A 23,355-nucleotide genomic window follows, 5' to 3' on the forward strand; every position below is an offset into this window, starting at 1 on the left:
GGGAAGGAGCGTGGAGCCACCTATTCCCCGGAACACGGAGGGGAACCTGGATAGGCCTGGCCAACAAGCGCGCCCGGCATCAGAGCCACGAGGGAGCAGCTCGTCTTCCTGGCGCATGGTCTGGCGGCGGGGGTGCTGTTTTGCTAGAGCTCCCAACAAAGGTTCGCTTTGCCTGCATGCGGCTGAAGCTGGGCGCCGAACGAATTCGCCGGGCCCGACGGCGGGTCGTGTTCGGGTTACATCCGGTGGCGCCGCCGGAGCGGCGCCGTTGAACCACTTCACCGGGATCACCTGATGCAGGTGCCTCTCGTCCATTCGTCGAAATTCGCACAGCAACCCGCGGTGGGTCCTGATTGGAGGTTCGAGCCGATGGCAACTGCATCGACTCCTGTGGTTATAAAAGCCCGAACCACGGGACGGCGACGACGACAGCAAGCAGAGGCGTGCTCCCGTTTCTCACAGCACGCTTGAGTGCGAGTCCATTATGCCCCGGCCTCTGAGCCGTTCATGTAACGCCCTTGTACATACTGCATATAAATGTTTCGTTTAATCACCGCCGCCTTGGATCCTCCTTCGCAACAGTGGCGGCAGCGTTGAGACGTCTCCGTCACAAAAGTAGCGCAACGCCCAACGCCCAAGACGTCCTGAGGGTCCTTCAACGAGGAGAGCCAGCAGAGCACGTGGCGGTCGGTAATAACGCGGAAATGGTGACCAAGTAGGTATGGGCGAAACTTCGCTATCACCCAAACCAGCGATAGGCACTCTCGCTCCGTGATAGAATAGCTGCGCTCGGCCGTGGACAGAATACGGCTTGCGTAAGCGATAACGCGCTCTTCACTACGCTGAATCTGGACAAAAACAGCACCGATTCCTTGGCCACTAGCATCCGTAGGGATTTCAGTGGGTGCTGAAGGGTCCAAATGGGCTAAAATTGGGGAGCTCGTCAAGAGTCTGATGAGTGCTGTGAAGGCTTCGACCTGCCGCTGCTCCCAGGCGAAAGCAACGTCGTTATTTAAATGCTCGGGGAGAGGGCGTGCAATGTCAGCAAAACTTTGAACAAAGCGACGAAAGTACGGGCATAAGCCTATGAAGCTGCGCACGTCCTTAACTGAGCGCGGCACAGGAAGTCTTGCACTGCTCGAACGCTGGCCGTGTCAGGTTGAATTCCGTTGGCGCTCACAAGGTGCCCTAGAACGGTTACTTCACGACGACCGAGTGACACTTCGACGAGTTGAGCAGAAGTTTCGCAGTGTGAAACACAGCAAGGACAGCCACGAGACGCTCAATGTAGGTTTCAAAGGTTGGAGCGAAAACGATTACGTCGTCGAGATAACACGGACAGATGGCCCACTTCAAGACTCGGAGAGGTGTGTCCCTCATTCTCTCGAACATCGCTGGGGCATTGCAAAGCCCGAAGGGCATGACTCTGAATTGAAAAAGTCCATCAGGCGTAATAAAGGCTGTCTTCTCGCGATCCTTCTGATCAACAGTGATCTGCCAGTAGCCCGAGTGGAGGTCAATCAAGGAAAAAATATTTCGCCCCATGTAGACAGCCAGGTACATCATTAATACGAGGTAATTGTGACACGTCATTCTTGGTAATCTTGTTCAGATGCCGATAATCAACAAAAAATCTCCAGGTTGTGTCTTTCTTCTTGATCAGGACAACTGGTGAGGCCCACAGGTTAGAGGAAGGCTCGATGACGTTCTTCTTCATCATCTTCGCGACTTCGCTTTGAATGATGCTGCGCTCTGCTGTAGACACGCTGTGGGGGCGGCGATGGACGGGACCTGCGTCGTTGGTGTGAATCGCATGAGTGACTACGGCTGTCTGGCCGAGCGATGGTCATCGAAATAAACAATATCGTGGTAACTATACCGAATGCGCCTAATGTCTTCAGTTTGAGCTGGAGAGAGGTCGGTAGCGATCATTTTATCGACGTCGGGGTAGGGTGATGAATCCTAACGGGAAGACGCGACGATAGGGCCGACAGAGGTAGAAATAGTGGGCGCAAGCGGAGATATCTTGTGCTCATGCACAGGTGTCAGACGGGTCACTGTCAGGTTACCGGGAAGAACATGTGCAGCTGACCCAGAGTTGAGAACGGGAAGCCAAGTACAGTTATCGACAATGGTGACAACGGCACTCGGCAGCGCGAGGCTATGCTGTAGAATAACGTTGACAAGCAGCGAGACGATGCAGTCGCCATCAGAAGATGTGGTCGAGCGTTAAAAGGTACAGTAGTAGCGGCTTGAGGCGACAACCGGGTGAATTCGATCGGCAGAGTACAGGGACGGATGATGTTCATCAGAAAGCAGCTTTCAGAAGGAAGGTCCAGCTGCACACCTGTAGCGCGCTCTATCAGGGCAGAATAGTTCGAAAGAAAATCCAGCCCCAAAATCAAGGCATCCGGACAGCGCTCTAACAAAATAAATAAGAGGGTCGTTTGGTGGCCGGCAATCGTTACTCGTGCTGTACACATGCCGACAACCGGTGGCGTACTGCCGTCGACAACGCGTACTGTGCACGGTACAGCAGCAGTGAGGACCTTTGTTAGTCTTCCGAAGGGCGGCATTCATTATAGACATCCGCTTACCGGTGTCGACGAGGGACTTCACTGGGACTCCATCCACCTCAACGTCTAATATACTTCCAGGGGTAGGCAATGTGACCAGATGATTTGCAGGCCGGGTCTTTGATGCAGCGTTACCTCCGGTAGCTGCACAGACTAGTTTTCCTGTGGAACGAAGCGGGGAAAGAAGAGTGGCGGGCCTGCGGCGAACGAGACCGACGACATATGGGTGAAGGTGACCGGCTGCTTCGGAAGGTCGTAGGTGCGTTGTCGGTATTCGTAGATGAAAGATGCACGGAGAAATGGGGAGCACTTTGATCTAGACGGTCGCACGGGAAACTTCACCTAGGGGCGATGACCAACGACTGCGGCAATGACGAGCGTTATGTCAACAATTGAGCAATTGAAACAAATTGTCCTATCGTCCAATGTTCTCCAGTCGGCCGGGTTACGATGGCGAGTTGGAATTGCTGAAAACGGGGAGGCAGTAGTTAGGTGGGGCCGGTCCTGACTGAGAGCGGCATCACGAAGGGGGCAGAGAGACGGGATGCCTAAATTTGTCATCCCTCTTCTGACAACGGCCTGTATAAGCGATACGGAACATCCATTGTCTGGGAAATGGTGACGAGGAACGGCGGGAGACATGACTTCGAGCTCGCGACGAATTAACCGTTTCAAATTTTCTTGTCCAGACAGAGGAGGTCCACGTGGCTGTTACACGAAGACGTCGAAACGGTATTTGGTAGCCTGTTGAACTGCTGCGTAATGCGGCGACTCTTCATCAGTTCGAAATTGCGGCACCCTTTGATGATCGCGTCTACCGAGGTCCCTGGGTCTCGCAGCTGGGACAACACGACGGAGGTCAGAGTCTGCGGCACTAGAGGTGGGTGGTCGGTCATTGTGGTGCTTTGGCTGTTGATCATCGTGTCAGGGCTCTCGCGGCGACTGCTGCAGAGCTTCGTGTTGGTACCCCGCACGCCCACCAAAATGTTGCGAGGCGGAGACAAGCACGAATGTTGTTTATGCAAGGTGAATGCTGCAGGCACCAGCTGACACCAGAACATGGTGGCCGAAGCACCCCAGCAACAACACTCTTTTGTCATCATCTCTTGTCTGCACGTCCTGTTCGGCATCGCGACAATATGTTTGGTCGGCGTAAATTTTTTCTTTGACTATGTTAGAGACTTCCTCAAGCAATAAAAAAACTATTTGAACTTGGTCATTTTGTCATATTCGTTAATTCGACCTTTTGAATAGTTCGAATTAACCTTTCGGCCCCGCAAGGGTCGAATTAACTGGAGTCTACTGTGCAGGCACTCGAATAATCGATCTTACGAGCAAGGCTTGTACGGCGGTTGATATTGTTAACGGGTAGCAGAAGCCACGTGATAAAAAAAAGAAACAGGTGCATGACCTTTTCGTAAAGTTTTCTATGTCCTTATCTGAGGGATGGTTACCATGATCAAATAGTGGTGGCTATAGTGGTGGCTATAATAGTGGCTATCGCACCGATGTGTCCGCACTAGCTCACTGAAAGGGTAATATATCATGGTGAAAGCAGCCAATTTTACGAAGTGGCAGCAAATGACAAGCAATTAAGTGTCCAGTAAACTTTTCCTGCCTACTGTATTTTGTATTGCAGCCTCACAGAAAAACACTATGCCTAGCTTCGTTTTGTTTTAATTATTCTCTGCAACTCAGCACCCCCATGTAAATAACAGTCATTAACTTAGGAGAGGTAAATTATTGCAAGTAATTCTTTAATCTCACACAAAGTCTTATATTTGACGTATCGCACACAGCCGCGGAGGAAACCGCTGGACCAGTGCAACATGCGTGACTAAAAAGAAAGCATGAATGAAAAAATGAAAGTAAAAATAAAAGAAAAGAGAAAAGAAGGAAGCCATTTATAGAAGCTTTAAGCAGGTCCTAAGCTCTCACCTTCCATCTGATGTGTACTTGGCGAATATCGAGAATATGGTACTTTTTTTCACGCGATCGACAGCGTACTATATCAAGTTTTTCAAGTGCCAAGAGCGAAAGGCGTGGTTTTTGTGCAGCCAAGAAAAATGAAAGAGCGCCGCCAACATATGCGACCAACTGCAATGTGCCACGTGTGGTGTTCGTGACTGGCTTAACATGCAGCACTCCATACAGCTGCGCGCTTCTTGCGTTGCACTAGGTTTCACGATAACCAAGTGCTCCGCTGTTTTGCATTGCAAATACTCCATGGGAAATAATGTACGTGAGCCAATTTTCGGCTTCGGCGTTTCTCTGTAGAGAAGCTCCCAGGCTAATGTCAATTATGTAGCGCAGCGACTTATGTCATCATAACTGAAAAATTTAGCTTTTCCAAACGCGAGATGTCACTTATAACCAGTGTCGTTTGTTTTGTCTCCACATTTCTATGCTCCAGGATGTTCCAGAATGCAAGCGCACAGGTGGCGTCTGAATATCGAGAGCTGTAAGTTCCTTTAATCTTTTGCAATAGCTTGCTACCACTGGCGAGTGAAGCGTCGTGCAGGGCGCCCAAACAACAAGAACGAGCCGATCGGCATTGGATGCGCAGGTGAAGCCGCCATGCGCCCTGTAGAGTGCTTTAGTAGCCTTACCACGGGACGACCGTGCACAGTGCAGCGATGCGCGCTGCTGCGTCTTATTACAGAGTGGGTGCTACGTCGAGAGGGCATGTCGTTCGTTCCCGCAAATTATAATAAACAGAACTAGGGTCTGTATCCGAGCTAGTTGGTACGGCGATACGTTAAGGCAGGCAATGCGCAAACAAAACACGGACAACAGAAAGGATGAGGTAAAGTTGTTAAGAAAGAGAACCCGTGTATATGCATTCATCATTGATAGCCACAACGCATGCGTCAGAAAACATTCGATGTATTGACCAACGCCATTGCGCATCGGGATAGCGCCCAAGCCGCACACTCACCGGTAAAAATCACGCCCACGTGGAAAACAACGCTGTGACAACAATATAAAACAAGACACAAAATACGACAATAAAAAAGGAACTGTAGCGCAAAACGGGAGAATGTGAAAGCGGTAAAAACAGAAACGAAATTATAGTTCAAAACTTGTGTAAGACAGAAACTATAGCTGCCGGAAACTCTAAAACGCTTCCCCGGGGAAAAGATATATAAAACAGGTCGTAAAAGCGGTTTAAAATACACCCGAGGCACCGAAAAGGCAGCTCATGTGTAAAAACTCTAGAAAGAAGTAAGAAATAGAGAAAACAAAGAAGAGTGTAGTTAATTTTCTCTACCTTTTCTTCTCTGCTAGCTTCAACACCTGTAAGGAGGGAAGGTGTTTAAGGTGCTCCTCGATGACTCGAGTGCGCGGTGACAGCGCGAAGGAAGAGCCGTTGTCCGGTAACGAGTCGCTTAATCCGAACGCCAAGGCATCTGTCAGGGACCAAGCCCGAACCCCCGCTCTTTCCACGCAACCAAAACATGACTTTTTAAACCCTCCGTTGCACAAAAGAGTCATGGACCGGCCAATCACACATGCAGGTTCACACCATTGCAACCCATAGCACCAAAACTTTCGTTACGGACCCGGCATTGGTCGAAACAGTGGCGCAGTCTACAACACGCAAGGGGATAGGTTCACTGAAAGACGCGTGTCATCTCACTCTCGCCTACGTCAGACCCTGAGTATTGGTCTTGATGTACGCCGGTACCGGAGGCCAAGCTCTAGCTCCCGCATGTAACCATAAATTGCCCGTGTCCTTGCCCCTTCTCTAAGCCCGCGGGCTAAGCATCCCCTGCAACCCGCAGTGGTTGCTCAATGGCTATGGTGTTGGCCTGCTGAGAACGAGGTCGTGGGATCGAATCCCGGCCATGGCGACCGCATTTCGATGGGAGCTAAATGCGGAAACACCCGTGTGCTTAGATTTAGGTGCAGGTTAAAGAACCCCAGGTGGTCGAAATTTCCAGTCTTCCACTTCGGCGTCCCTTATAATCAGAAAGTGGTTTTGGCACATAAAACCCCATAATTTAATTTTAAGCATCTCCTGCGAGCAGCCACCAAGCCAGCTGCGAGAATGTTGCCACGAAGCCACGGTTATTGACGACTCGTGTGCCTGACAGTGGGCCAAGAAAACTCGGTCACCCCAGGCAGATGTGGGTCGGGTCGTTCGAACACCCCGAACACCGTAATTGGAACTCGATGGCGATCGCGCACAAAAACATCCATCAGTCGCAGCCGGCTCAGTGGTCTTAAAGGTATCGCAATTTTCTCAAGGCATTCTCAAAAGTCGCGCCGCAGATGCCGAACAGTGACACTGAAACCAGCTGGCCGTGTGTCGCGTCACCCAATTTTCGCGACTACGCTTCCCCGACTGGCGGCGAGGCCCACAAACAAACCGCAGAAGCGGTCCAGAATGTCAACGACACATCTCGGAAGCCCGGGGCTGTCTAGCGGTAGCGGTGGCTTCAAGCGCACCCCTACCAGTCATCACGCCCGTATCCCCGAACGCTTCCCATTCAGTTCGAACTGTCTTCCCTTTTCTGCCGAGCGAGGGTGCGCATTTGGCGCCTCTTCCACGACGCAAGCACTAAGCCGCATTTATTTCCATGCGTGGGTGTCTCCCGCGTCCCCTCTCTGTGGAGCCGAGCCCCATCCTTCATTTGCGGTAATTGGCTGAGAAAGTAGTGTGCGAAATCCTCTTGCGCTTTGCAGTATACTCGTATAAATTGGGCCATATAACAACCTCCTCCCAGATGATTCCTACAATTCACCCATGGCCCTCAGTCCCCAGCAGCTGCGGAGCACCTGACTTGTAACACAGCAGATGGTGCGAAGAATCTCTGGGTCCAGACAGGCCGCCAATGGAAACTGACCGTGTGTGCCGAATTCTGTCGAGGGAGGCTATAGCTTAGCAGGATTCTTTGAGGAAATATCAGACATTGTTTGGGGTATCATCAGCCTTAGTGAGATTAGAACTGGTGAGGCTTACACATTGCTGAATAACGGCCATGTCCTCTGCTATAGACGTCTCCCAGATAAGAAGCAATGCGGTGTAGGATTCGTAATCCATAAAGACATAGTGGGCAACATTGACGAACTCTACAGCGTTAATGAGAGGATAGCTGTAGTCGTAATTAAAATTAATAACAGCTATAGATTAAAGGTACTACAAGCCTACGCTCAAACATCCAGTCACGATTATGATGAAGTAGAAGTTTTATGAAGATGTTGAATTACCGATGCCATCGGCCATACCATGCTGAATGCGCCGGTTGAATTACCGATGAGAAAAGTGTAAACTCAGTATACGGTAGTAATGGGTGACTTCAATGGAAAAGTGGGAAAAAGCAGGCTGGTGAACAAGCAATTGGCAACTAGGGCGTTGATTCTGGAAACGCTAGAGGGGAGATGCTGGTAGAATCCGCAGAAAGTAATAAGCTTACAATACTGACACCTTCTTCGGGAATCAAAGCAACAAGAACTGGACCTGGAAAAGCCCTAATGGTGAAAAAAGATATGAAATTGATTTCGCCATCCCAGCATAGTGTAGGATGTAGAACTGTTAGGTAGGGTAAAGGGAGGGTACAGTGATCATTGGTTAGTGAGGGCTCAGATTCATCTCAATTTGAAGAGAGAAAGAGTAAAATTGGTGAAGAAAAAGCAGGCCAGCCAAGAGTCAGTAAGGGTAAAAGCAGACTAATCCAGGCTGGTACTTGCAAATAAATATGCAACCTTAGAACAGAGAGATGGAGATTACATAGAGGCAATGAATGAAACTGTAACTAGGTTGGCTTCAGAAGCAGCAATAGAAGTGGGAGGCAAAGCACCAAGGTAACCAGTAGGCAAGCTCTCCCATGTAACAAAGGACCTAGTAAAAAAACGACAAAGAATGAAAGTGTCCATCTCAAGAGATAAGATAGAATTCGCGGAAGTGCCAAAACTGATCAATAAGGCGAAATAAATGATATTCCAAAATATAACGTGAGAAAGACTGAAGAAGCCGTAAAAAATGAACGCAGCCTGAAATCAGTGAGGAAGGACCCGGACATAGGACAATCCAAGATGTCTGCACTGAAAGATAAGCAGGGTAATATCATCAGCAATCTCGAAGATATAGTAAAAGAAGCAGAAGAATGCTATACTGACATGCACAATACCCAGAGGAGTCAGGATACCTCCATTAGAAACACTAATGAACAGGATACAGAAACTCCTCCTATAACTAGCGATGAGGTCAGAAGGGCCTTGCAAAACAGCAAACGAGAAGAGAGGCAGGAGACGATGGAATAACAGTCGATTTATTCAAAGATGGAGGAGACATAATGCTTGGAAAACTTGGGGCTCTTTATACGAAGTGTTTATTGACTGCAAGGGCACCAGAAAACTGGAAAACTGCCAACAATATACTAATCCACAAAAAGGGAGACGTTAAAGAATTGAAAAATTATAGTCCCATACACTAACTCCTATTATTATATAAATATTTACCAAAGTAATATCCAATAGAATAAGAACAACACTGGCCATTAGTCAACCAAGGCAACAGGCTGGCTTCAGGAAGGGATACTCTACAATGGATCACATCCATGTCATTAATCAGGTTATCGAGAAATCCGCAGAGTATAATAACCATCTCCATATTGCTTTCATAGATTACGAAAAGGCATTTGATTCAGTGGAGATACCAGCAGTCATAAAGGCATTACGTAATCAAGGGGTACAGAAAGCTTACGTAAATACCTTGAAAAATGTCTACACAGGTTAAAGCTACCTTAATTCTACGCAAGAAAAGCAGGGAGATACCTATAAAGAAAGGGGTCAGAGAGGAGACACAATCTCTCCTATGCTATTCACTGCGTGCTTGTAAAAAGTGTTCAAGCTATTAAACTGGGTAGGCGTAGGAATATCTCAGCAACCTTCGGTTTGCCGATGCCATTGTTCTATTCAGCAACGATGCAGACGAGTTACAACAAGTGACTGAGGACCTTAACAGAGAGTGTGAGAGTCGGCTGAAGATTAATATGCAGAAGACGAAGATAATAACTAGCCGGGCAAGGGAACAAAAGTTCAAGATCGCCAGTCATGCTGCAGAGTGTGTGAAAGAGTGCGTTTGCTTAGGTCAATTAACCACTGGGAACCCTGATCATGAGAATGAAATTCATAGAAGAATAAAAATGGGGTAGACCGCATTCGGCAGACATTGTCAGCTCTGGACTGGAAGCTTACCGTTATCATTGAAAAGGAAAGTGTTCAGTCAGTGCATTCTACCAGTGCTGACATATGGGGCAGAGACTTGGAGACTGACAAAGAAGCTTGAGAGCAAGATAAGGACCGCGCAAAGAGTGATGGAACGAAGTTTGCTAGGCATAACATTAAGAGACAGAAAAAGAGCGGTTTGGATCAGAGAGCAAACGGGTGTAGCAGATATTCTAATTGACATCAAGAGAAAAAAGTGGAGCTGGGCCGGTCATGCAATGCGCCAGTTAGGTAATCGTTGGACCATTAGGGTTACAGAATGGGTACCAAGAGAGGGGAAACGCAGTCGAGGACGGCAGAAGACTAGGGGCCCTATAACGTAAAACTATTCCAATATGTTTCTATTCCAATTTCCTGACGTCGAATTTGCGTAACCACCGACGCAAGCACCGGGCGGTCACCCGCAAGGTTGTCTGAACAGACCAATCAAACGCTCTCCTCGTTCATAGGAGGTCACTTTTGTTTGCTTGAACAACGAATAACATTGCCTATAATGAGCGGCTTGTCGTATCTAATTGGCTGACAAGAGGCGAGGAAAACGCTCAAGTGGAGAGGGATTAACTGAAGGCAGAGCCAGTGCACTGAAAATCGGTAACCGGATGAAGAGAGTGGTGCCGGCGCCTGCAATTGGTCGGCTTTCCCTTAAGGCTCAACCAGACGTACGCGTTCCAATGCGTCCGCACACGCCGCACTGACTCGACGTCGCGTCGCGCCCGACGGAGGAAGAGGGCGCGCACCCAAACGATGCACGAGTTGCCGCGCGTAGCCGCGCGTCTCGCGGCGGCGGCGCAGTGTTGCTAGCTTGCCATGTTCAAGGCAGTCTAGCCTTCGCTTAACGACCATGTTAAGCATGTGTGTTACATATTGCAAGAAAGCACAATAAAAGCGGGGAAGGCGAAGCTAACTTCACCACAAACTTCACGACGCGCGCGTGGAGCCGGAGAGATTGCTCAAACACATCACGCTAGGCATCTCGGAGACGACGAGCGCGCCACCTGTCTCTGTCATGACAAAATGCCGCACCGCCATACGCGGCGCAGCCCAGCCGATGCTGACACCTCCCATTCTAGCCACCCTACCCTGGCTTGCCTGAACGTCGCGCGAAGAGTCGTTCCGGAAGTGACGTTGGCTTGCCGTGGTCATGTGAGGTGCGTCATGCTACTGACGCGAGCGGCAGCTTCCGGCGCGGGCGCGAAAAACCTAGCGGTTGTAGGTCTCCACGCCGCCACGCGCCTACACGCGAAACAGCCTCCGCGCCTGACGCCGTACGCGCCCAGGCGTGGTGCGGCGCGTGCGGGCGCATTGGAACGCGTACGTCTGGTTGAGCCTTTACTAAGCTTGTGGTGGCTGGTCGAAAATCGCGGCGGCATGCAACGGAAGCTTAAGAATGACGCTGAAACTGACCCGCAGCAAAGAAGAGTTGGCAGAATGAGGTAGTAAATGTGCCGAAAGTGCTTGAAAGCGTTACACGGTCACACAAGAAGTTTTATTATATGCAAATACACCCATGCTCTCCGGCAGGTGCGAGTAGCCAGCGTCTCAGCGATCGGCGGCAGCCATCTTTTATTTCTTTCGGAACGGGGCAGCCTGCGGCTATTCCGAAAAAAATTCAGTTTTGTTCGGCATATTAATGCATCTTTATCGCGTACACGTCACTTTGACGCGGCGAGCTTGTGCGGTTTTGTGACGTTGCGTGAAAGGCAGGTGAAGTGGGTGCAGCCCGAAAACTTTTTACCAATAGCCGAGGGCTAATGGCGAAATGGGGTCGAATCAAAAATAACTGTTTTTCTTTTTTCTGTCAAATCATGCATAATCAGTGTGTACACATCATATCAGATGGGGAGGTATTGCGGTTTTCGTGACGTCGCGTGACAGACAGGTGAAGTGGGGATGGTTGAAAAAAGTTTTCGACCAATAACGGAGGACTGATAGCAGAATTGGAATAGAAAAGTTTGGAATAGTTTTACGTTATAGCGCCCTAGGTGAAGCGATGAAATTAGGAAATTCGTGGGCGCTAGTTGGGATCGGTTGGCGCAGGACAGGGTTAATTGGAGGTCGCAAAGAGAGGCCTTCGTCCGGCAGTGGACATAAAACAGGGTGATGATGATGATGGCAAAAGCGACACCAGCTCTCTATGCCCCACACTAACTCTAGAGTAGTCTGAGAAGCTGGTGCACTGCATCACTTAGTGTTGCTGATAATCGAGGTCTTTCCTCGAGAGGGTGTCGGAAGGGGCACTGATGAAGCGTCGTGTATTGAACGGCTTTCACCACTTTCTCTGATCACTCGCTTCGTTTTTTCCTGTCCCTTTCTTTCTTCATTCCAGAGCTCTTTCTTGCACATGCGCTGCCTTTTTGGTGCCTCAGATTTTTTACACCATGTTTCACCATTTTACCATGTTTTTTTTTACTTTTTCTTCCCCGGGGAAGCGTTTTAGCGTTTCCTGGCGCTAGTTTCTTTTATACAATTTTGCATTGTCCTTCTTTTTACCTTTTTAACAATCTCCCTTTTCGAGCAACAATTTCTTTCTTTTTGTTGTATTTTGCTTCTTGTTTTATGTTGTTGCCACGGCGCTGCTTTCCATGCGGGCGTGATTCCTATTCGTCGGTGTGCGGCTCAGCCGTCGCCTCGATCGGCAACGGTGTGGGTCAGTTCTCCACGCATATAATGTTTTCTGACGCATGCGCTGTGGCTATGAATGATGAATGCATATACACGGGTCACCTTGCGTTATAAATTTAGTTGGAAGTAGCGCTCTGTAGCACGAACGTCACCTCGTTCGTTGCTGCTGCCGCATTCGCTCACGCCAGCGTACTGACAGCGAGTTTCCGCGGTCATCGAGCGAGATATGTTCTTGCTTACGTGCGCGGGCGTCACACCGCGCTCGTTAATTTATTTATTAAGCGAATTTTTGCAAGTTTACACGGCCTATAAAACTATTATCCTCACTTCGTATCGCTGTCCACTAATTTGCTACGGCAATCGATGCTTCGCCTTTCGGACGAAACTGTGACTTTTTTCATTAGTCGATCATTTTTGTCAGCAATTTCATTAAAATTGCAATAATTTGGCAAAATTGTTTTTTTTTTGCAATGATGAATTAGAATTGTGTTATCTGCCACAGGATATTTAAGAAAAAAATAAAGTGTTCACTGAAATACCCGGTACTTGGCAAAAAAAGGATATTGTAGGGGCGTCGGAATATTTGACACGTCCGAATAACAGATCGAATATTGCCCTCCTCCACTCGGTGTTCGAATCAAATAGTCAGTATTCGTAAATACGAATATTTTTCGAATAGTTATTGACTACTTTAGCTCACCAACTGCGCGCGATAAAACATAAAAATGAAATAAATGTGCTGTGCACTTCAACATGGCGGCTCTAGCAAGTCTAAGACAGGAAAAGATACACCTAGTGGAGCGCGTTACGTCGGAGCAAGACCTTTGCGGCCGCTACCATTCGCACTCACCAATGAATCATTAGTACGCGAATTAAAGGCACTTATCTGCTCCTAATTCTGCATATGTGCTTTTATCGCGATAACAATTGTATGGACACAGCAAGCGCATTTCTTCCGTCGTCGTCACCGTCGCCGTAATGTTCCATATAAGGTGCAAGCGTGAAATGCCTCCGTGCTTCGTATGCTGTATGCACGAGTGAAAACGTATAACGGTGAGGCCGACGATGGCGGCTGAATCTCGCGCACGCAAGGCAGGAAAGCGGGGAGGAAGCGCGCCGTCTACCGTCGCGCGCAAGGCACCGTGGGGAGGGGAGGGGCGCGCTTTACTCCAGCGGCTGCTGTGTATGGCGCAGCCGCGTTCGCGCATCCAGTTCGCACTTGGATGTAATTCGATGTTTGTTTTTTTTTACCGCAATTGTGCGCTACTGTTTTTCAATAGGCTCAGCATTGAATAAAACAAGTTTTAATCATCAGAAACAAACACACTTGGATATACGGCTGCTAATGCGTTGTTTTAGATCATTTTGATTTTTGTTCTTGTTCTTTTCGGGTTTGTTATTGCAGCCAGTCGCGGGGAGCCTCACGTACCAGCGAGCCCGAGCCAGCGCCACTCGAGCGCTGCGAAGCATGGACGGAACGCGCCGAGTGATACATTTTCGCGACAGAACTGCTTGCGTAGCTTCCACAGCTTTGCACCTGGGGTGGTATTCTGTAACAGTCCACCTAGTGGACTGCCCATTTCGGCTGTTCCTGATTGGCCAGTGCCGCTCGTCCCCTCCTCGTCCGTACAGCTGCATCCAATCAGCAGCGGCCGAAATGGATAGTCCACTAGGTGGACTCTTACAGATTACCTTCACTGATGTCTGCAACGGAGTATGGTTCGCCTTGAAGCGAGACGCAGCACGGAAGCCGATTCGCTCGCTGCGTGCTGCCGCACTTCCAGCGTTGTGAAAGCTAGCTTCCGCCGTCATCGAATGAGATGTGTTCATGTTTGCTTGTACGCGCGTGGCACCATGCTTGTTAATTTAGTTAGCAAGTGAATTTTTGCTAGTTTATACCGCCGATAAGGCTACTATCCTTAATTCGTTTACTAATTGCTATCGCAATCGATGCTTCGCAACGTGCAATAACGTAACAACTTGCTAATGTTGCGAACATACTTGGATGTCAAGATTATGTTATATTACTGGTGATAACCGCTGTTAATTATTTGAAGACGATTAGTAAAATATTCACTATTCGATTCTGGAACTCTTCAATTTCCCATTCGATTTTGTCTCCAAACCTAGTGTTCGCCCCCCCCCCGCCCTAGGATTTTCTTAGATGTGTAGACTACAGCTGCAAGTGAATTTCGATTCCAGGGCCGCCACTCTGGACATGGAGCAGGCGAAGAGGCAGGAAATCCACGAAGCCGCTATGCAAGACATCACCTTAAGCGCGTCCCGCCAAGCCGAGGAGCATCGAGACAAAATGAAGGAGCTGCAAGCAAAGCGAGAGGCCGCATCACGTGAACACGAGGAGATGTTGCAACGCATGCGCGAAGAATGCAAGCTGCGCGCCCAGAAACGGGAGCAAGAGGAGCGTGAACACCTCGAGTGCTTGGAACGGCGGCAGAGGGAGCATCAACGGCAGCCCGTTCGACGCTTTGTGGCTGGTAAGCATATTTAACACACATGCGTTCGGTATATGTGAATGCCACTTTATGGGCATTTCCTGAATTTTAGGGCGAACGATTTCATGGACTATAAGTGCACATAACAAACGCGTATCTCGCTTGTGCGGCAACGAGAATTGTTTACGGGACCTCCCTTCTCAATGAAATATAAGTTTCTCGCTGCTCTATCGCGCACTCGCATATAGCTAGTAGTTCTTGCTATTGATCGAGTTGATGCATGTCGAACAATAATGAATTCAGCGCCGAAACACGATCACCATGGAGGGGAGTACATATACACCGGACGAGCGCTCCCTTGCAACTGTTTATCTTTGCAGACAGTAAGCATGTAAAAGCTAGTTTTTCATAACGCACGCGTTGACAATAACTTTATGCTGTCGGTAAGAGGGTGAGATCGAATTCTTAAAATACAACGCCGAAGTCATATTGGCTGAAAATTTCAGTTAATGTGCCTGAGTAACAACGTCGAATGCTTTGGAGTAATAAACGAAGGTACCCAATGCGCACAGCTCCCATTCAAAGGCATCCGTTGTTATTTCCTTACGTGCCAAAAGAGCATGCTCTGTCGAGATACCTTTCTGAAATACAACTTGCGAGCGCGTTATTGTGATATATTTTTTCAGAAAAGAAGTTATAGGCGTAGGAATAATTTTTCTGAACGTTTCTAAAATACTGGCAAGATAGATATAGGTTTGTAATGGGAAAGCACGTTCTTATCTCCATCTTTGTGAGGAACTGCCACCTCTAATGTCCTTGGAAAAATTTCGTGAGCTAGGATATAATCAAAAACGTATTCAAGGACTGGTGTCATTGTGTCAAGTACACGTTTAATAGGACAGACTTGAAGTTCATCAACGTCGCAGCAGCCACTGGTTCTTCCGGATCTAAATACAATAGTTGTTTCGCCTGCATACTTTGCAACCAAAAATTGCACTTTCCTTCTGTCCAGGAATTGCTTGCGCTTTTGTTCATGCACCCGATTTTTGAGGGTCAGGAAGTAAGCATTAAAGCTATTTGCTAGGTCCGCCCCTGAAGTTATACCGGTGTCACACCTTCACTTCTGAGCGCGATCGGAGCTGATATGGATCGAATTTCTCGACTGCGATCAGCAATGGTTGCTGCTACACGGTCCAACGACCCGGATCGAGTTATTATCGTCTGTTGATCGTCAGAAACTCTCAGAAGTGCATAATCTATTAGCTACGAATTCATATTTGCAAAATATTGTGAAATCTGGACAATAGTTCAGTTTTACAGATTTTTAAACATTTTTATTGAGCTGGCATCACTTTTTTTAGCGTTTTCAGAGTACTGCGCTAGAGGGCGCAGACGTCAGCCTGCGCTCACGATCAAGGGGCCTGATCGCGATCGCCCAGATCCGGATCCCGCAGGATCGAGATCGCAAATGACCGTGTAGCAACACCCAATGCGGATCAGGCTCGATCCGGACCGGCGCTGATCGCGATCAGAAGCGTACGTGTAACACCTGCATTATATTACAGTCTATGCAAATTTCTGTTATGAAATATTCGCCTAACTTCCGCCGCACACAAGGAACCTACTCAGTTGCTTCCAGTCTAGGTGGAATTTTAGGTGCATAGTTAAATAGGTTGCCTAAATCTTTCTCAATTTCGCGCCGTATTAGGCTGCTGACCTTATTTCTTTGTTCATTTAATGTTTAAGAGATTTTTCGCTATTAGTACTCATAAAGCGTTAGTATAACTTACTTCTATTGTGTATTAAAACAACTTCTGGGCTTTACATGTCAAAACCATGGTCTGATTAAAAACATTGAGTTCTGGGGTTTTACGTGCACGAACCACGATATTATTATCAGGCACACCGAAGCAGGGGACTCTACTTAATTTGGCCTACTGTGGTTGTTTACCATGCACCGCGGGCACGGTACGCGGGTGCCTTTTACATTTCGCATTCACCAAAATTCATCCGCCGGGGCCGGGATTTGTTCCCGCGACCTCGGGCTTAGAAACACGTGCCACGACCTATAAGCCAGCACGGTATAGCTCCACGCATTTTTTCAGGCAGTTCTTCTTTATCCATGATTTCTTGCTATTGCGGTAAGCTTTAGGTTCTGTATAAAAAATAAAAAAACAATGCATTGGTCATAGACAGGTTTGAACACACAAGAAAAGCAATCATAAGCTATTTCAGGCTTTTCAATGCAATAAATATTGAATGAACCGTTCACAATTTTTTGCAGAAAAAATTAAGGCTAGATTCATTAATATCCCTTACGTCTATATGAGCACTGTCCTTATTCCAAGTTGCGCATGTATTTTGTTTGGCGATCAAAAATACGGGCCGGACTGACATACGCGTTGACTGCACCGGACAAGAGACCAGAATTATCAAGATTTGTGAGAAAAAGTTCAATCAAAGTTCAGGAGTTGTTCACAATTCTTGTGAGCACATTTGTTACGTTTAACAAACCCTTGGACGGTTCTCTTGAATCCCTGTTCTTCCGCAGAAAAATTTGGTAGATGCGCATTCAGGTCATCTGCCAGAAGCAATCTGAACCCATGCCGTTAACCAATTTTGTTAATCGTCAACAAAAGAAATGAAACGCGCAACACTTTCTGTCAGGGCCCATAGAGAACTTCAAAAGCAACAAAATTGCATTGTATACATTCTACAATTCATAATCGTCCGCATTGCAAGTACATAAGTTTCAATCCATCGGCAAGTTCGCCTATAAAAAGCGAAGCGTTTCTTTGCGAACATCACCGCGTCTTCGTGACCGGGGAAGCTGCGTGGCTGTTCTGTCGCCGAACAGCTGAACCAGTCACAAAGGCGCGCGTCACCGCCGCTGGGCTCCTTCAATCACCACTAGCACAGCCGGCACGATTAGCATGTCAAAGAAAACGCGGAAACTATACAATTCAGTGACGGGTACAGACAGGTAAAGGTCATGTGAAACCCATAGTAGAGGTACCCAAGCAAATAAATATGAGAACACAATAACAGCGCTAGTAAGATGCTGAGCGAAAACGCAACATACACTGATTATGGCATGTAAAAATGGCATAAATAGCATTTGCGTGTGGAGCGCATGAAATAAACACACACAAAGAAAACTCTATAGGCTAAAATGCAAGCTACAAATGGTGAGACAGAAGATATAAAAATTTGTTGCGTGATATTGCAGCAAGACGTTGGTGCGCCGCGAATTGCACTGCCGGAAAAAAAAAAAGATTTCCGGTCTGTAGTTGGGCGTGCAAGTTTTTTTTTATCTTTCAGGGGTGGTCGTTGCGTTTTGATGATGATGATGAAAAACGTTTATTTGCTCTATTTTGCATTGATTTTTGCGGCTTCAGATGGAGTCTTCCATCTTCTCTACAGGGTCGGTTCCCCTAGTCCAGGGCTCCGCTGTGGGTAGGTGCCCTGCGTGCACGCCTTACTAGTCCTTGCTGGACTTTCAGGATGTCGCTGGATAGCATCCTCTCCCACTGTTCCACACTCGGGTTTTTTATTGGGGCTAGTCCATCTGTTTTCAGGCAAGCCCATGAGCTATTGTATAGGGTTGGTTTGTCTCCACACCATGGGCACTTGCTCTCGTACTGCGTGGGGTAGATCTTGCTTAGCATGTTTAGGCACGGGAATGTTCCCGTTTGTAGCTGTCGCCATACTACGGCGTCTTCTCTATTTAGTTGTTTGTGAGGGGGCGGGTATTTTCGTCTGATGCCTCTGTAGTAGTTTAGTATCTCTGAATAGCTTTGGGCTACCGGCTCGGGTTCCTCAGCGGGGTCGGGATTGTTGGATGCTCGGTTTGTTGTGTGCCCTCGAGCTATCCTATCTGCCTCCTGATTTCCCGTAATGTCAGTATGTCCCGACACCCAAACTATCGTGTGTTTGGCCTGGTTGTTGACGGTTTTGCCACTTGAGCGGAGGATTCGGAGCGCGCTGTGGCTGATTCTGCCGTTTAGGTAGTTGCGGCATGCAGGTTGTGAGTCTGTGAGTATGGTTAAGGACCTGTTGGATCGGTAGCCCTCGGCTGCCGCTAGAGCCACGGCTGCCTCTTCGGCCTCATCTACCGTACAGTTCCGAATTGATGCGCTGGTGATTTCTTTTAGGTCCGAGTTGATCACCGCTGTGACTTTGCTTTTCTTGTGGTTTCTGTCCTCAGTGTAGGTAGCGGCGTCTACGTACACTGTGTCGTGTCTAGTTGCCAGTGTTCTTTCTACATACTCTGCTCTTGCTTGTCTTCGTGCCATGTGTAGGTTCGGGTGCAATTGCTGGGTATCGGTACTACTTTGATGGTGTTTCTGTATTCGTCCGGTATCGTCTCCGTGCTTTGTGTCTCCTTTATCGTAGCTTCACCGCCGTATCTGCTCAGGAGTCTTCTGCCCGTTGCCGATAGCTTTAGTCTTTGCATTTGCGCGATTATCTGCGCTTCTTGGAGCTCATCGAGACTGTTGTGTAGCCCCAGGGCCAGAAGTTTGTCGGTTATTGCAGATATTTCTTTATCGAGCACAGGTCAATTCAATAAAATACTTCTAATGAAGATGAGGCGAAAATGTTTACGACGTGTGGCGAGCTCATCGCCATTCGGGCTACGTTTATAGTTCGTAATGCTGCTTGGCATAGAATATTTTCTAGTCACGAAACGCGTAACGCGGTTTGAATGGCTTCTGTACTGTTCATTAGCATTTGGGCATGTGGATCCCACATAGCCCACGTGTATTCCAGAATAGGGCGGACGTTGGTAAAGTAGAGCAACTGTCTCGCCATATAAGTGGTTCATGCTTAAAGTTTACTTCAATAAAATTAAGAGCGCGCCCAGCCCTAAGTGTTATGTCATCAACGTGTTTATTGCAGGTTAGATTTGACGAAAAAGCTACACCCAAGTACGTGGCTTTGTTCGCTTTTTCGATTATTTGTTGCTTAGGTAAAAAGAGAGTGTGCTAAGTGGTACACGTTCGCGAGTAAAGCGGATGCACTCACATTTGCTACTACTTAAGGGCATCTTCCATTTTTGGAACCGGCAATAAATTAAATCCAAATTATTTTGTAATGCTGACTGGGCCGAGTGATCCACGCATTCCCTATATAAAGCACAATCATCTGTGTAAAGCTTACTTTTAGATGCGACACCGGTACCTATGTCATTTATACAAATTAGAAAGAAAAGCGGACCGTGGACGGATCCTTGTGGTACTCCAGAGTTAACGGGCGCCATGGGTCATTCTACGCCATTTATTATTACCTTTTGTCTACGACCAGTGAAATAGTTGCGAATACAATAAAAAATGTTGTCGGGTAAACGAAACGAGGACAGTTAGTTTATAGAGAAGACGATAGTGCAGTACTTTGTCGAAGGCTTTTTGGAAGTGAAGTAGTAAACATTCGATCTGTAAGCCCTTGTCGAATAAGATAAAGAAGTCGTGGGAAAATTGGGTTAGCTCAGTTACGTAGAAATGTCCAGAGTGAAAACCATGCTGAAAATTGACAGAAAGCTTATTATCCTGACGGTGAAAAAATATTAGTGTATAGAACACGTTCAAGCGTCTTGCAACAAATACTAGTTAGGGATATTGGCCTGTAGTTAAAGACCTTTTCCCGTAGCCCTGATGTATTAATAGTAACAATGTTACCAGTTTTCCAGTCTTGAGGCAGCTCACAGTTATTCAGAGATTCCATGAATAGTAATGTTAAGTATTTAGAAGAATGCCACGGCAAGATTTGAGGATATAGTTAGGAATACCGCCAGAGCCAGGCGCAGAGTTTGTTTTTAGTTTTGTGAGGAGCCTCATAATGCCGTAGTCGTGATAGTAACGCTGGGAATGGGATTGAACTCGATTAAAGCTATTCAGGCAGAGTGGAGCATGACTGAACGTAGAGCTAGAAAAAACGGAAACAAAATAATCGTTGAAGGAGTTCGCTTTTTCACCATCATCGCTCATAGTTACGTTCTCAAGCGTTAAGGGTGGAATCCCAACTTCACCTCTGCCCTTTCTTTTTACCTGTTTCCATAACTATTTGTGTCTCTCTTTCAGAAGTGACTCTTAGGTTTCAAAGAAACTGTTATACGCTATTGTAATTTTCGAGATAATTAGACTACCCAACTGCTTTAGATTGTCGATGATCAGTGTTTCTCGACTGTCGTTAAGACGCTGGTATAAGCACTTTCTTCTGTTTATAAATATTTTAATTTTTTGGTAAACCAACATTTATGCCGCCTTTGTTCATGGGAAAGAACCTTGGAAGGAACGTACAAGTGAGGAAGTGTTAAGATTTCCTTCAATAGCATTCACACAGCTCATATACACTAGCCGTAAGGCTATAAGCATCAAGAAACTGAAAAAATTGCGGTATCACAAGTGTTGTGCTCGATGGGTACCGCGGCTATTGACATCAGACCACAAAGAGAAACGCCTTGACTGTGCTCACCAGTTTCTTCAAAAGTGTCAAGAAGATAAGAAAAGATTGTTGGACTCCATTGTTACGGGAGACGACACGTAGGTGCTTCAATTCATTCCCGAAACGAAACAAAAATCCGAACAGTGGCGTCACCCAGAGTCACCCGTCGCAAAGACGTTCAAACAAACTTCTGCTGCTGGCAAAGTCAAGGCCAGTGTTTTGGGGGATCCTGAGGGGATACTGCTGATCAATTTCATGGAACGTCAGACAACAATAAACTCAGACAGTTATTGTGCAACACTAAGAAAACTCAGGCGAGCTATTCAGAACCGCCGGCGAGGACGACTGGCAGCCGATGTAACGCTGCTTCACGACAACGCCCGACCTCACGTGAGTCTCCCGTCAAACCCAGGGAATTTTGACAGACTTTGGATGGACTGTCATGCCCCACCCACCGTACAGTCCCGCGCCCAGTGATTATCATTTGTTCCCCAATTTAAAGGGACATTTGAGTGGCCAATGCTTCCGGAGCGACGATGAAGTGAAAGAAGAGGTGAAACGCTTCCTCAACGTGTTGGTGGCGGAGTACTACGACATTGGGATACAGAGATAGGAGCACCGTCTACAAAAATGCGTAGAAAAGGATGGAGATTATGTAGAAAAATAGAGCAAAGTTTCATCTTTCCAATTATGTAAATTTCTATGAGAATAAACATTGTCATATATTTCAAAAATTGATGGGAACCTTATTTCTGAATCAACCCTCGTATAAACATAGATGTCGCATGCTTGGACCATGCGTTATATAGAGCAACGATATCTGTAATCCAGCACCTACCACTGCTTCGGACGCTTGCGCAGTTCGTAAACGGCCGCTTTGCTGGACAAGTGTAATTCACACTGTAAGGCATACTGTTATTACTAACAAAAACTTTTTTTATTCACGGGTGTAAACCAACCGCGCATACAATAAATTCTTAGCGCCCTCTCTGATGCAGCAGAGGGTGCTAAGAATGTCTGGGTCCGGACAGGCCACCATTAAAATCTGAACCTGGCAACGTTTAATGCTAGAACGTTATCTAGTGAGGCGAGTCTAGAAGTACTATTGGAGGAATTAGCGGGCAGTAAATGGGATATAATAGGGCTCAGTGAGGTTAGGAGGACAAAAGAAGCATATACAGTGCTAAATAGTGGGCACGTCCCGTGCTACCGGGGCGTAGCGGAGAGACGAGAACTAGGAGCCGGATTCCTGATTAATAAGGATATAGCTGGTAAGATAAAGTATTTCTATAGCATTAACAAGAGGGTGGCAGGTCTTGTTGTGAAACTTAATAATAGGTGCGAATTGAAGGTAGTACAGGTCTACGCCCCTACATCCAGTCATGCTGACGAGGAAGTCGAAAGCTTCTATGAAGATGTGGAATACGCGATGGGTGAAGTCAGAACAACATCCACTAAACTGATGGGCGACTTCAATGCCAGGGTAGGCAAGAAGCAGGCTGGAGACAAGTCAGTGGGGCAATATGGCATAGGCTCTAGGAATAGCAGGGTAGAGTTATTAGTAGAGTTTGCAGAACAGAATAATATGCGGATAATGAATACCTTCTTCCGCAAGCGGGATTGCCGAAAGGGGACGTGGAGGAGCCCAAATAGCGAGATTAGAAATGAAATATAATTTATACTCTGCGCTAATCCTGGCTTCATACAAGATGTGGACGTGCTGGGCAAGGTGCGCTGCAGTTACCATAGAAACGTGGAGGAGGGAATAACTTTATTGTGCCCTGAGGAACCCCTCCCCACCCACTCTTGGTTTAGTGGTCGGCAGGGATCGCGGGCCGCACCCACGTTGGGACGGGAAGCCCGTGAGCCTCCGCCCTTTCGTGAGCCCTCTGGACGGCCCGGAGCTGGGTCTGGTGGTCTTCGCTCCGCAGGGCGTGCACCCAGTCTTCTTCTTTAGTGAACACGGTGCCGCTTAACGCGGAGCATTGTCAGAGCATGTGCACTAGCGAGCAGTACGATTCGCCACAATC

General features: G+C 47.5%; 1 protein-coding gene across 3 annotated transcripts in view; it reads left to right on the forward strand.

The window, feature by feature from the left end:
• The window catches only part of LOC135895866 (protein enabled homolog), a 60,748-nt gene that overhangs the window by 27,328 nt on the left and 10,065 nt on the right, over window positions 1–23,355 (forward strand). For 2 of the 3 annotated variants that reach the window (XR_010562506.1, XR_010562505.2), the window contains exons 5-7: window positions 4,990–5,037; window positions 14,634–14,926; window positions 16,246–16,420. Coding sequence is in view for 1 of the 3 variants with exons in the window: in XM_065424072.2 (XP_065280144.1) it covers window positions 4,990–5,037; window positions 14,634–14,926 (341 nt within the window). In the remaining 2 variants the exon portion in view is untranslated. The remainder of the gene's footprint in view (window positions 1–4,989; window positions 5,038–14,633; window positions 14,927–16,245; window positions 16,421–23,355) is intronic. The other variant, XM_065424072.2, reaches the window with a different exon arrangement.

Source organism: Dermacentor albipictus, chromosome 4 (genome assembly GCF_038994185.2).
Source record: "Dermacentor albipictus isolate Rhodes 1998 colony chromosome 4, USDA_Dalb.pri_finalv2, whole genome shotgun sequence".
Taxonomy (NCBI): domain Eukaryota; kingdom Metazoa; phylum Arthropoda; class Arachnida; order Ixodida; family Ixodidae; genus Dermacentor; species Dermacentor albipictus.